Source organism: Psittacula echo (assembly GCF_963264785.1).
Source record: "Psittacula echo genome assembly, chromosome: 6".
Classification (NCBI taxonomy): Eukaryota; Metazoa; Chordata; class Aves; order Psittaciformes; family Psittacidae; genus Psittacula; species Psittacula echo.
Genome location: NC_137743.1, coordinates 29,409,641 through 29,425,372, shown reverse-complemented (window position 1 = coordinate 29,425,372; position 15,732 = coordinate 29,409,641). Strand labels below are relative to the sequence as shown.

General features: G+C 42.7%; 1 protein-coding gene across 1 annotated transcript in view; it reads right to left on the bottom strand.

The window, feature by feature from the left end:
* Window positions 1–15,732, bottom strand: part of PDIA5 (protein disulfide isomerase family A member 5) — a 103,083-nt gene that overhangs the window by 47,072 nt on the left and 40,279 nt on the right. The window contains exons 8-11 of the mRNA XM_080621496.1: window positions 14,207–14,274; window positions 9,524–9,615; window positions 9,348–9,419; window positions 2,179–2,315 (exon numbers count right to left, since the gene is read on the bottom strand). Of these exons, the coding sequence (XP_080477622.1) occupies window positions 2,179–2,315; window positions 9,348–9,419; window positions 9,524–9,615; window positions 14,207–14,274 (369 nt within the window). The remainder of the gene's footprint in view (window positions 1–2,178; window positions 2,316–9,347; window positions 9,420–9,523; window positions 9,616–14,206; window positions 14,275–15,732) is intronic.

The following is a 15,732-nucleotide window of genomic DNA, read 5'->3' as shown; positions in this document are numbered from 1 at the left end:
ATCTTTTAATCATGGAGATAATTGTTTATTATAGTTGTCTGTCGTTAATTAGTTTGCAAGCCATATACTCTCTGCTGACGATGCCAAGAGAGGATTCTTACAAACACAGATCTTTTTACACATGTACAAGCTGGATTCTGCACAGGCATACCACTGCCACCTGAATGTAAATAAAATGCCCCAAATATTCAAGTTGCATTTAAAGTTGAGTTGTTCTGCCAAGGAACATTCTTTATCCCAACTCTGAGCAACTGGAACATGTTATCAGGAGACTGCAACAGCCTGATTCAGGCATTTGATTTACTTTTAAAGCATTTGCCAAAGTACTGCTGTACCTTAGCACAGAATGCCCCTTAATACAAAACATACCTACCTGGAAGTGCTGCTCCTCTCCAAACAGGTCATGCAGTATAATTACCCCTAAAACTGTATTATTTGTGTTTTAGAAAATATTTAGAAAATATTTATAAAACACCCAAACTGAAAAAAGCACTGTTCAGATCTATAACTAACTTAAATTTACTACAAAATCTGATTGCAGCTGTGTGTATTCATCTATTTTTAATCTGACTTCCTAAAGAAATAACATTTGCAAAGGCCAACTGTTGATTTCTTCCCCCTCCTCCTCCTCCCAAATACACGACTGGACTCCATTGCCCGTTTACAAACCCCCAAAATGGCAAAGCTTTTCAATACAACTAAACATCTGTAAAACCTTGAAATCTGGGGGTAGACAGAGAACACATCCCAAGCCACTATGCACAGAGAGGGGAAAAAGGGAAATTCAGCAGTTACATTTCTTGTTGGCAGCAGTTTAGCCAAACCAGCAAGCATACAGCTCCTGAGGAGTAGCAGCCCATGCTGTCACTTGCACACTGGAGTGCATGGTAATCTGGGGAAGGAAGGATTTGGGTAACGAAGGATAACTCCTGAGCAAACCAAGCTTCATCAGTTCTGCTACTTGTCCTTTGGTTTTTAGACCATGCATTAATCTCCAGTCCCACTTTCATTAGTATAAATAATCCAGTGAACACAGTGACGACACGGCAGTCAAGTCACCTGCTTCAGCAGATCAAATCCCTAGACATTTCATCAGGCAAAGCAAACTCATTATGATGTGTTTTTCAAATGAGTCTTATGAGCTGACCCAGGAAAAAAAAAAAAAAAAGGGAATTTTGGAGATAGCTCCTATTAGCTTAAAAGGAAGCAGGCTTTCAGCCTCTGTGCCATGACCCAGTTGTTCAGCTGTGAGCACACAGCCTGCCTCCAGAGCTGTAGCCTTCAAATCTATGCCCATGAAAATGAACATTCACCCAAGTGCAACTGCCAGCACAGCAGCAAGAGGAGACAGAAGCTGTGTATCACCCAGCATAGCAGATCTGAACCTGAACCTTCTATCACAGACACAAAGAATAGGTAGAGCCAGCTACGTAGCTGGAACAGGTTCCATCCTAAGTGAACAAAGCACACGCTTCCACACAACAGTGTACAGGAGGACAGCGTTGGCTGGAACAGCTTTCTGAAAGCAACTCATTGCCATTTCATTGCTCAAACTAAAACTGCCAGTCATGAAAATAATCAGTCCAATGCATTCTCAGCCAAACAGTAAGTAGCATCACTACCAGCTCAGCTCTGCACTAGTTTCCAAAAGTCCTGGGGACTTTCTGAACTTAGACTCAGTTTTGGCATAGCTCAGCACAGTATGTAATGACAACCACCCCTCTTATCCCCCCTTCTTACATTGCCACAGACCAAAATGCAGCAGAAGAGTGAAAAATACCCAAAATGACACGTCAGCAGCCACGAACAAGGACTCAGGCGCTCACAGTTATCAAATTGAGCTGCTTGATCAACCAGAGCTCTGGTTTGAAAGCAGACAACACAGAAGACGAGCTGAAAATGGGAAATCATGCTGTAAAATTATGAGTCCTCAGACTATTTAAGCATCATTACACTCTTCAGTTATGTTTTGACTCAGCTTACAAAGCATCACTTCCAGCAGCACATCTCTGTCCTAAACCTGAAGTCAGCAACTTCACAAACATTTCACGCCTTGTGTATTTAACAATCACCACAAACAAAAGAAGCCTGGACTTTGAGTTCTGTGAAACCTCCTCAGAAAATCATTACTGGTTTTGTTAGCAAGGATTTGACTCAGGGTACAGAAAACAAACTCACATGGTGCATGGAACATCACTAGCACAGATGAATGATCTTTTATAAACTTGTCGAAGTCCTCATCAGTCAGGTGATAAACTACATTTTCTTCATCTGCCCAGGGAGTCTCTGGTGCCTGTGGCTGAGGTGCCTGTGGGCTACAAGAAAAACAGACACAGCTTAAAAACCGCTCTGGTGCTAAGCAACCATTTTGGCAAGTCGGGCTGCAAGGAACCACTTTGTGCAGACGTCCAGATATGTATGACCCACTAACCCTGCTGAACAGCTTCCATAATTTTACTCACCCAGAACTCATAAGCGCAGATAAAACCAGAGGAATAAAAAAAAATTCCACAAGAAGCTCAAGAGGACAGATCAGCAATGGAAGGGATGGAGCGAGGTGATAACCAGACTGCCTGGTTATTACATTATAGAAATCAGATGCATTTTCTGTTACTATTTCACCCTCCTCAGCAGGATGCTTCCTTCCTCACAGCATTCACACTTTGTAGCTCACAGGAGTCATGGCTAATGACAGAAAAAAGTAGTGAGCAGAAACAGCCAATCTAACCAGTCACCCTTAATACTGACAGCATGATTATAGCTGACAGGGAAAAGAAGGAAGTGCAGTGCTGGGACCATGAGCTACCTACACAGACTGTTTCCCCAGGAGTATATGGTTTTATCCTAAAACAACTCTGTGACTTGGGGAAGCATCATTATATCCTCACTCTGCAGTGCACTTGTAGGCCTAATTCTGCAAAGCCACTGAAATGCATGCGTAACCTGAAAGTGACACGTTCTACCAACTTCATTATGATTACACATGAGTTTAACCATCTTTGATGGATTAGAGCCAGAGAGACTGCTCAAAGACATGGTGGCAAATCTGGAAACTGAATCTAAGCTCCTGTGGGCCAGTTCAGCGCTCAGCATCCCACTAAACAATTGTTCTTGGCTTTTAATTATATTAAAAAGAGAATTTGGTGGATATGAACTAAACTACGCTAATTGACATTTATTTATTAAAGCAGTGTTCATGTAAAGGACACCCAAACACACAAACATTTGGAGACAGACTTTGAAGCTATTACTACAATTGGCAAGGATAAAATGAGTTCCAAATACCCTCCCAAAATTCTCCAAATTCTTTGGCAAAGTACAAATCTGGATATGACCCCATCTCTGGTGAAAGCACATTTACTATTTTGGATTAAAATGTATTATTGTGTTAGCTGCCTGGAACAAAGAATGGCAAATGGATGATAACTCATTTATCCTGCCTTGCTCATTTCTAGGCTGAAAGCCTAGTTTGACAAAAAAAGCAGTAGAGAAATATACAGATTCAGATAGCAAATTCTGTTGATGTAAGCAATGGGTATGATCCAAGAATATTAACCAACCCATGCAAAACTGTGATGAACACCTCTGCTGCTGATAAATGAACCAAGAAACAAACATCAAAGCAAAGATCAGAGCTGCACTCAGCCAAGCAGCTGGGAAAGAAAAAAAAGCAGGTCCCCATCCGCAAGAGTGTACTTTCTAAAGGATCAGCAGATTATCAATTTGCTTGTTGCAAAGCTTATAAGAGAGCAATAACTTGCAGATATGCTGGCAGAGTAAAGGTTTTCCAGAATCACCATGACACTTTATGAATCTGGAAGGGGGGTTGAGTTGAGTAGGCAGAGCATGATGAAAATGGACACACTGGCTACAAAGCACTTGGAGAACACTGGCATGACCTATTTCAGTAAGGAATTAATAAAGCAGGGCACAGGATATTTATTCAAATGGCCCAATGTAAAATGCTATGCATGCTATTGGGCCTGCACAAGAGTTGATAAGAAGCACCTCAAGGCCTGGAGGCAGCAACAAGCAAAATCTAAACCATCTTTAAAACTGAGACAAGGCACACCCAATGCCTAAATACCAAAAACAGGATGACAGAAGACTGGAAGAATTATCAAGAGCTAATTCAATTAAGAACAGAGAACGAGTTCTCAATTTAACTGAGTAGCTGGTTCTAAGGAAGGGCCTGAGAGAAGTCCATAAGATAAGACAAACTCAGCAGCTAATTGAAGGCAGCAAGAAGCTGTCTGGCTTGCCTATCATCCAGGCTGATACAGCTGTGTACCAGATTTTTTAAGAAGAAGAAAAAAAAAAAAAAAAAAAAGAGTTGAGGTATGTACAAGATAGCATCTTTCATGCTAATGCTGTGCTGGAGTTAGGCTGTTTCCCTCTATCACCTCATGAAAACATTTGAAACTCCATGCAGTCGACAGAGAGTGTGTGGGTCAAGGTTAAAGGGAGAACAGCGATGGGGGACATTATTGTGGGGATCTGTTACAGACCGCCTGATCAAGAGGAATCTGTGGATGAAGTGCTCTGTAGACAAATAGGAACAGCCTCACGCTCGCAGGCCCTTGTGCTCATGGGAGACTTCAACCACCCTGACATCTGTTGGAGTGAAGGTACGGCCCGGCACAAGCAATCCAGGAGGTTCCTCAATTGTGTGGAAGACAACTTCCTTCTGCAAGTGATAGAGGAGCCAACAAGGAGAGGTGCCATGCTTGACCTCGTGCTCACCAACAGGGAAGGGCTGGTTGGAAATGCGACGCTCCAGGGCAGCCTTGGTTGCAGTGATCACAAGATGGTCGAATTCGAGATCCTTGGGACAGTGAGAAGAGCGTGCAGCAAGCTCACTGCCCTGGACTTCTCCTGAAGAGAGCAGACTTTGGCTTCTTCAGGAACCTGCTTAGTGAGGTTCCATGGGATACAGCCCTAGAGGGCAGGGGGGCCCAAGACTCTTGGTTATTATTCAAGGATCACCTGCTACAAGCTCAGGAGTGTTGCATCCCAACCAGAAGGAAGTGCAGCAGGAGGGCCAGGAGACCTCCTTGGATGGATAAGGAGCTGCTCAGGAAAATTCAAAGGAAAAAAGAGGCTTATAGAAGGTGGAAGCAAGGACAGGCAGCCTGGGAAGAATACAGGGATGCTGCCCGGGAAGCTAGGGAGCAGGTGAGGAAGGCTAAGGCCCAGTTAGAATTGAACTTGGCTAGGGATGTTAAGGATAACAGGAAGGGATTCTGTAGGTACGTAGCAAGTAAAAGACAGACTAGGGACAACGTAGGCCCCTTTCGGAAGATATCGGGAGAACTGGCTACCCTGGATTTGGAGAAGGCTGAGGTTCTCAATGACTTCTTTGCCTCAGTCTTTACCGGCAAAGTCTCTGACTGCACCACCCAAGTCTTGGAAGGCGGACGCAGGGACTGTGAGAATGAAGACCCTGGGCCCACTGTAGGAGAGGATCTGGTTCAAGACCATCTTAGAAACCTGAACATACACAAGTCCATGGGACCTGACAAAATCCATCCGTGGGTCCTGAAGGAGCTGGCGAATGAAGTTGCTAAGCCACTGGCCATCAAAATTTGAAAAATCATGGCGGTCAGGTGAAGTTCCCGAGGACTGGAAAAAGGGAAATATAAGCCCCATTTTTTAGAAGGGGAAAATGGATGACCTGGGGAATTACAGACCAGTCAGTCTCACCTCTGTGCCTGGCCAAATCTTGGAGCAGATTGTCCTGGAAGACATGCACATGAAAAACAAGGAGGTGGTTGGTGACAGCCAGCATGGCTTCACTAAGGGGAAATCCTGCCTGACCAATTTGGTGGCCTTCTATGATGGGGCTATGGAACTGATGGACAGGGGTAGAGCAGTTGACGTCATCTACCTGGACTCGTGCAAAGCGTTCGACACTGTCCCACACGACATCCTTGTCTCTAAATTGGAGAGACATCAATTTGATAGGTGGACCACTCAGTGGATAAAGAACTGGCACGCAAAGAGTTGTGGTCAATGGCTCAATGTCCGGCTGGAGACCGGTAACGAGTGGTGTCCCTCAGGGATCGGTGTTGGGAACGGTCTTGTTCAACATCTTTGTCGGTGACATGGACAGTGGGATTGAGCGCGCCCTCAGCAAGTTTGCTGATGACACCAAGCTGTGTGGTTCGGTTGATACGCTGGAGGGAAGGGATGCCATCCAGAGGGACCTTGACACGCTTGTGAGGTGGGCTGATGCCAACCTGATGAAGTTTAACCATGCCAAGTGCAAGGTCCTACACCTGGGTCGGAGCAATCCCTGGCACAGCTACAGGTTGGGCAGAGAAGAGATTCAGAGCAGCCCTGCGGAGAAGGACTTGGGGGTGTTGGTCAATGAGAAAATGAACATGAGCCGGCTTCAGTGTGCACTCGCAGCCCAGAAAGCCAACTGTATCCTGGGCTGCATCAAAAGGAGCGTGACCAGCAGGTCGAAGGAGGTGATCCTGCCCCTCTACTCTGCTCTCGTGAGACCTCACTTGGAGTATTGTGGGCAGTTCTGGTGTCCTCAACATAAAAAGGACACAGAACTGTTGGAACAAGTCCAGAGGAGGGCCACGAGGGTGATCAGGGGACTGGAGCACCTCCCATATGAAGACAGGCTGAGAAAGTTGGGGCTGTTCAGCCTGGAGAAGAGAAGGCTGCATGGAGACCTCATAGCAGCCTTCCAGTATCTGAAGGGGGCCTACAAGGATGCTGGGGAGGGACTATTCATCAGGGACTGTAGTGACAGGACAAGGGGTAACGGGTTCAAACTTAAACAGAGGAGGTTTAGATTGGATATAAGGAAGAAATTCTTTACTGTTAGGGTGGTGAGGCACTGGAATGGGTTGCCCAGGGAGGTTGTGAATGCTCCATCCTTGGTGGTGTTCAAGGCCCGGTTGGATGAGGCCTTGGGTGACATGGTTTAGTGTGGGGTGTCCCTGCCCATGGCAGGGGGGTTGGAACTAGATGATCTTAAGGTCCTTTCCAACCCTAACTATTCTATGATTCTAAATAGTAGCCAGTGCCTGTTAGGAAAATAAGAGAGGTTAAGTACCTGTAAGGCTGATGCATTAGCACACTTCAGCGTAAGAAGCACCTTCAGTAAGTAGTAAAAGAAAAGGTGCTGAAGCCCTCCACACTAGCAGCTCTTGTTCTGAGAACATCGTGAAAAACACCCATTCAATAATTTAAATAATTCTAACTTTTATTAAGTTATATATCATGTCCTCCCCCCAAAAAACAGTGTAGACCAACCACTTCCAGCACTTCACCAGTAACATCTAGAGGAGAAAAAACAGATAAGGGGGAGAGGGAAAAGAAAACAATTGCATTTCTGCAGCGTGTATCTCATGTCCACAAAAAATAGATCATTTAGTAAGGCTCAATGTCTGCTGGATTCTCTTTCTATAATCTATGATGACAGCACATGCACGCACAGTACAAAAACGCACTGGCTTTCCTCACCAATTACACTCTGGCACTGCCGTGTCCCTGCTCTGCAGAGCTATGCCCTGCATCAGAGGCACTTCCTAAAACAATTTTAATATTATACTGCTCTGAAATATAGCCTATCCGCAATACAGCTATCTAATTACACTCTGACTTCCCTAAAGCCCTTGCCACACCATTTGACTACTTGTACTGTAGATTCTTCACAGTAATATAGTATTATGCATGTAGCACATTTACCCCATATATGGTTTTAATTGCAACATAAATTACTGGCAAAATTCAAGTATGCATTATTTCTCAACATGGTTTTCTTAAAGGTTCTATTTATTATACAAAACAAGGGCAAGAAGGCTACTGCTCAGATCATCTTTTGGGAAACTAATAACCACGCACATACACTAAGTGAGGACAAAGAGCTGTCTTTAGCTCAGGACTACTTAAATATCAACCAAAGCCCACAGTGGCTTATTAGCAGAGATTATCTGAAAGAGCTTGCAGCTGTTCTGCTTTGCCTCCGGTAGCTGTGCTCACTTGCTGTCACAGCACTGATACAAAGGCACTGCATGTTACAGGGATTATCAGGATATTATGTGGGCAGACAGGGAAAAAACCCACCCCAAACATCTATGTTTCACATATGGTAGCCAAGAGATAACCACAACCTTGCAAAACTGAAAAGCATAATAAAGTTCAGGTGATGAAGTCATATCCTTGCTGCAAGGGCTGATCATCATCTCAGCATTGCTCAACTTACCATCTTGATTAATCCATATCTAAAGGCTTAATGGACTAAATGAGCCTTAAATACTACAGTTAAATTCCTCCTCTTTGATCCACTGGGCAGTACTTGCCTGCAGTGCTTGTACCTCCTGATGCTAACAGGAACACTGATGTAGCTTCACTCACAGTTTCCCAGTCCTGAAGGACCTAGCCTACCACTGCTGAAGACCTTGCACGAGTGGCAATCATACGCGTGACCACAGCGTAGCCCCACCGGTAGAGTAAAACACATTTATTCTGAACCAATTTTGCTGAGCCACATTATGACAACAGTTTGTAACTATCTGTTCCTTCCCATGCATTTGTTTCCTTTTATTAGTTTAATTTCAAGATTACTTCTGTGGCTGTGGCAAACAAAGGAGGGTTACAAAGATGACAATGCCCAAGAGCCAAGGCTAACTGCTAACAGTACTTCTCCATCACCAGACTATCTTAGCTCCCTCCAGGTGCTCTGTCAGCTTCATTGGCATTATGCTGATTTGCACCAGCTGAAGAGCAGCTATACACACACTGTTTCTCTCTGAACTGCCAGTCCCATTAGATCATTCAGCCCCCAAAATATTTATGACTGCAAATTCTTTAGGTGGAACAAGATGCTTTCAACACCACTTCATGTCATGACAGGAAACACAGACATGGTAAAAATGACTAGCAATTCGTGGTGCCTTGATCTATGGTTTGTCTCTGCAAGACACATTAAAGGCTCCAGCTAAGAAGCAATGAGAACTGCATTATTTAGTATACACATTTTTAATAAAACAAGAGTCAGATCTTTTGCAGGTTATCAAGTTCAGACAATCAAGATCACTGGAAATTTAAGTTGGCATTTTAGATGAAGCTGAGATCTGTGTATCTGCATTTATTTTGATCCAGAGTCCCCTATTACAGACAAAATGCAACTGTGAAATGCAAGGCATGCGTGCTAAAAACCAAACATTAGGCAACCTCTCTGTACCAGTTTAGCTAATCTCAGTGGCGCAGTTTTGTTTGCTCTTCTGAGCAGGGGTAACAAGGGAGAGATGGGCTCCTAAATCATTACATTCTGTAAATAATGAAGAGTACATAAAAGGTGGAGTGCGTGAAGTTCAATGCCTTACTTTTTCAGCCACTCTGCTATATCTGCTGCAGTAGCACCATAGTTCTCGAAGTGGAACAGGAACTTTCCTTTCCTGTTAAAACAACAAAATAAGGTTTAGTCCTTGCCCTGGAAGATAAGAATGTGTAATTATAGTTGAGCGTATGATCTCTAAAGTAGTAGCAAACCATAACTGACTCAAAATAGCAGATTGTAGGATATCCCCGGACATTGTATTCTTCCTTTATCCTTTCAAATTCTGCAGAGTAAACATTCATCCCCGCAAGAACCTGAAAAAACAGCACAATCACATTGAGTCTTACAATACAACAAGAAGACAACCACCTTCTGAAAGAGTTAAGTAAAAACAACTAAGTTCTGGGTAGATTCTGATTTCAATCATACAGCAGTAAAGCAAAGGGATCTCTGTAAAAGGCAGTGAAGTTTTTCTGATTTTGTTCAAAGGGGAACAGAACAGTATTTGAGTCTAGTCCACAGAAAGTACACAACAATCAGATCGTGATCTCCTCCTTGCTCTGGAAGTGTCGCTGTTTCTTTTAATTCACTCACTAACAGAAATACCTTAAGAGAATTCTCTTAATCCTTCTATTTCTGCTCTTGGATGTTAAGCTACAAGCCTAACTAGATTTTTTTTTTCTGCTTCTGCAAGTACGTGGCTTAGTTTGTAGCCAAACATTAGCTAGGATGCTAGAAGTTCCACCCTCATCTCTCTGGTTTCTACTCCAGCAATGAATTTGCAATACTAGCTAATGTCCAGAAGCTCTAGCCAACCAAGCACTGGTGTTGCTCCAATTCAAAAATGCACTTACTGAATGGGAAGGGGAAATCAGCATTACTTTGATGTGAAAGTAAAACATGACCTATTTCCATAAGCCCAGGAAATAAGGCATTTATATGCTTTAAATATGTTAACTTACCTGACTGGTATGACATAATGAGAGTTAAGAATTATCCTACAGATATCAAAAGAGGAGCACAGAAGCATAGTAGCTTTTCAAACAAGCAAGCAAAACAAAAAGCCTCTCTTTCCCTTTTCTTGCCTCTATCCCAGCTCATCCTCCACCTCAAGAGCCCATGACCCTGAGCTTGAGGCCTAGGGCTCCTGCGACTTATCCTGTGCCTTGTCTAATCGTCTTCCAAAAAATTCTGACCAAAAAGTTGAACATGGGACTGATTCTGAATTTTTGGGGGTGTGGGATTCACTCAGAGGTCACTCTGCTGTCAAATCTGCAACCAGTGAGCTGCTGAGATACCACTTCATGATTAACTTAAATTTAATGGCATTGACAGCTTAAATCATTTCAGCAGCAGGGTCTTAATCCAAACCCCTCCTCCTTCCCCCTCAAAAATCAGGATTTTCTCCTTCCAGCTGAAATACTACATCAGAATTTAATACCACGTTCCTGACTGCAGCAAACTGCACAGACCAACCAAATGTGCTCAGAGACAGCATGAAATAAATCTTAAAGCAGAAAATCCTCGTTTGAAGGTCAACCTTTTCTAAGAATGTACTGCAAAGTCACAAAAAGGTACTTTGTTTTCTATCCCCTATCCTAAAAAGGATAAAAGAAAGGTAATTGAGAAAATTACAGAAATAAGGTTTACACTGGCTGGCCAAATCTCTGAGTTTTCCTTGTAGTTCCAACAACCAGATTGACTTAATTCATATAAAGAGATTATCTAGACCCAATTCTCCCCTTCCCTTATCCTCTATGTCACCACTTACAGGTAGGTAAATTCAACAGGATCAAGACACAGTGGCTGCTTTATAAGGAATGAACCAGGTTTGTTAATTAATTCCCTCATAAACACCAGTCTCCCAGATTTCACATTTGCCATGATCTCTCAGAGGATTTCCTAGACCCTAAATGGGCATTCCCAGGCATTTCAGATACTCTGTTACAATTTCACTGTGTCCACCCAGCTTGTGATGATTGATAAAAGTCAGTGGCTTGGATTCATAATGGTGTTCATACACCATATGAAGCATAATTAGCAAAAAGCCTATTACATTGGGATTTGTTTTTAATGACAAAACTAACAGCTTTAGCTGGCCTATAATCATAAAATTACCTACTATCAGGCTGTCTGGGACCATCAAAATACACCCACTACCCAAAGCCAGGATCCTTGCTCTATACCTAAGCTGCTCCTGCTAGATGTTTAGCTAATGTGTTTTTAGCAAATGAATGAATGACTCTGGCTTCAATTTAAGTCCACTACCTCTTGTAATATCCACAGCAGACACGAAGACCAGTTTATTTCTTTCACTTCCATAGGGACATTTGACATATTTCAACACTTATCTGCTCTCTCCCAAGCTACCTATAACCTGAATCAGCTCTGAACCTCTCCTAGCTGGCCATGTTTCTGGGCTTCTGACCATCTCTGTTCTACTATGACTACTCCCTCCTGAGTCTTCATGACAGGATTGCTCCAAAATTGGTACCTCACACAACCACTTGAAGCCTTCCTAGAGCCAAACTTAATGCACAGATTAAACAAAGTCTTCCTTTATTTGACATCTGAAGTTAAGTGTAGGAATTTTATGCTTCTGAAGTCTCATGTTTTTACCAGAAAAAAGATAAGCACCAAAGGAGGAAAGCACTTAAGCATGTGCTCAAGCCAGTCTTTACTGAGTAAAGCATTCAGGCATACCCATGAAGTCCACGGGCTTCAAAGTCCAAAGTCCAAAGATGCTGAAGTGCTTTGCTGACCACCATTTTCTCCCTGTACTGGGGTCACGGTGCATCACTGATAGTCACTTGTCAGTGCCCACCCTACCCACAAACCACAGGAATTTCTTGTGTCAAGGATAAAACAAAGCACCTTCTTCTGTTTTGGAGCCCCTTTTTTCCTTCTGCGCTGGGTGTAATGGAACTGCAAGATCTAAACTGAATGTAACACTGAAAATGTCCCCCTGCCTTCCTCTCAGTAACAGTACTGGGACAAGAAACAACTAGTCCCAAGAGAACGCAGCAACCAGCAACAGGTACCGTTCACATTTTCATTTTTATGACCTATTAAACAGGCAATACCATACTTCATTTTTCTGATATATAATAGCAATAATAGTTTTGAGCTTGGCACATCCTGACAGCTAATGACAGGTCAGATTAAAAGGTCAAACCTTCAGCCCATCCAAACCAACCATAAACTTTCCAGCAAAGTCTGATCTAGAGGTCAACATCGCTCTAATTTATCATAGGTACAGTACAGTTAGCTTCAGAAATGGCAAACTGTGTACACGTCACACTCAGGAAGCTAATTAGGTCAGATTTAGACAATAAGACTGATTTTTGTGAAAGACACGGGTGGCAGTGGCATAACTGGACTCTCCTCTGAACCGATTCCACACTAAGAACACTTCTGCGCAAAAAGCACCCCTGACCTGAGCTCCACCAAGCACAGGCACTGCTACTCTCAGAGCGGTGCCACAGCCCTATCACTCAGCTGTGAAGGATTAGTCTGGATCTACAGAAACCATTTCCAAGTGAGGAAGGAAATAATCAAACTAGAATAGATCTGGAGCTTAAATTCTGAGGTTTGAATTTAATAAAACAAACTGCATATGGGCAAGGAAGAGATAACTGCAGAACACAGCGCTCTGCAGCACGCCTTCTCTCTGGCACTACCTCTTTAGGCAACTCTTTAAATTCCAAATTCCCAGCCACCCCACGCCTCACAAGGTACCCGCTGTCCAAGACAAGAGTGCTTTCCCCACGACTGCACTGCATGCTCCACCGAGGGGAGATGGCATGAGTGCTGCCTAGCTAGACAAACACATTCTTGAAAATATCGTCAAGGGTTGTACCGTGTCCTAAATAAATCTGAACAACTCCCACTCATTTCAGCCCTAAGCAAACAAAGACTTGCAGGAAATGCTTCTGAAAAAAAACTAGTTGGGAGAACGTGAAGCAGTCTGACAACACTGTTTATAAGCAGCAATGGCCAGAGCTGCCCTAGCAATGTGCTTCATCTTTTCCTCATCACATGTCACCTCTCCCAAGGAAACCTGTAAACTGGACAGTGAATGATCCAACAGGTAGGATCAGACCAAACCCAGCTAAAGCCACGAAACAACAATGCTATGTCACTCATGTCTTATTGGTATCATGTAAAATATACATTAAGCACATTATAAAACCTTGACTATAGAAATGCCTTTTACTTGCTTAGGGAGATCAGTAAGTCTTCTTAGTACAAACAGGTAACTAAATTACTGTGACTGCTGTTGATGGATTTTATTATAGTCAAAACTTACTTTCATTTCAATCCAGTATGAATGTTAACTTTGTCGACGGAGCTAAAGTAAAACTGTAAGATTTTATTAATGCTTATGCTTAGTGGCTAGGAGGACTATCAGTAACTTATATAGGGAAAGTCCCCTCCGGTGACACTGTGATTCTCCACTAAGAAAAGTGGATTAATTATTACTGTAAGGGTATCCATCCCTAACCCAGCAGTAAAACATCAGGCCAAAAAGCTGATCAAACATTTCTTTGTCTTTACCAAAATGAGCTCAAAAGGACTACAAACTCACAAACCAGTAGCTAAACACACACCTACATAAAATGTCAGAGCCTATTTTTTCATGGCAAGAACTACACTGGATTAAAGGGCAAGTGAGTTAACACCTCATTCTCCAAAGTTTTAAAAAAAATGAAAAACAAGAGAAAGAATCCTGAAGGGATCTGGAGAGGGTTGTTAATTTCTGGTTTTGTTTTGACATGCTTAAAAATCCCCCACTTTGATAAATATTTATGGTTTTAAATATGCCCCACCCCCCCCCCAAAAAAAAAAAAAAAGTGTTGAAAGGATTTATTTTTAATTTCATGTAAATCTTATCTTCTCACTTACATATTTACCCTTCAGTTCTGTGGCTGCCTGCTGATAAGATGGCATCATTCTCTTACAAACACCACACCCTGATAAAAAAAGAAACTGTGTAAGTAATATGCCAACAATTCAGCCTGTTCTACAGGATCTATGTTCCAGAGCAGATGAAATAACACATTTTATATTAAAAAAAGCAAACAAAACCCACAAAAATTCATTCTCTATTTCATTAAATAATTATTAGTTTCTAAGGATGTTACTTCTTGTTACACGTTGTATGTTTTTCATGCTATTCATTTTCAGACTAATTTCTTATCCCAGTTTTGGAAAGAGTAAGACCATCCTGTATTCCTCAGACTCTACAAAACTTATATATCAAAAGTCAACGGAAGATGTCATGCTTGTGAACTCAAACAAAAAGCTTTGTGCATTTCCGGTCTTCAATGGATGGGGAGAACTACTTCAATTCATCCCATCTTAACAAGTCTTTGAAATCAATTTCACAAGCACTTCCTAAACACATTGTACAGACATCAGAAGTTAAACACTACTCTATTAATTGAGAAGACATAACTCAGGAGAAGCAACAATTCTTGTAATAAACAATAATGCACTGAGGAAAAGACAAACAGCAAGTGAGGAAGACCACCAATGAACAGTTGGAGCGTGCTAAGAGCTGTTTGATGATGCTCTGGAGTGCTAAGCAGATTAGCATTAAATCATCTTGTAAGCTGCAGGTTTCACACCAAATAAATACGTACATGCACATGGGAAGGGGCAGGAATGTAGGCAGCATGAAAGAAAGGAAGCTGTGGCCAAGCACTCCAGATGCTTATTGTGGCAATTCTCGGGTTCACCTTAGGACAATTGTCAACATTTTCATTCTGGTGAAGAGACAGGAGTTTTGCAAATATCTTCCAGAAAGGAGGAACAGATTTTGCAGCCACTGGTTTAGGATCGCATCAGCATGCCTGGGAAGAACGTCCTTTAATCAGACAAAAGAGAGCTCTTGTTTCTGTGGTCTTTCCACCTTTGATCTCTCTGCTCAAATTGCCAGTGAGGTTTTTAAATTAGTGCTGATCAAAACAACAACTTCTTGGTGGGCACGATCACCCACTTGAGGCCCACAGAGGTCTTGCAGCCTCATCCAAACCACTGGACAGACATCAAAAGATACGGGTTAACAGCATCTTCTGGAAGCTCACTCCTTTTCAGAAGCCTCAGGCCTCAAACTCTTCCAGCTACTGATTTCCCTTTCTTCCCCTCTTCAATCTCCCACTGCTTCCAGGACTCTCTTGTGGAGTACAGACACATACTAGCCTCTTCCACCCAGCCATCACTTCTACTGTTCTTCTGTTCCAAGCTGTGCTGCTGCCTCAAACTCGCTGCTCCCAAACCCACTTCAGTACCACCTCTCCTGCCCACATATTTCTGTTATATTGTTCAAGATGCTGTAAAGCCACATATATCCCTATACAGGCATAAAAGGGTAACCTCAAAAAACTGATTTTCCTCTGTCTTCTTGTATTTTGTCTCTGGGGTGGGGG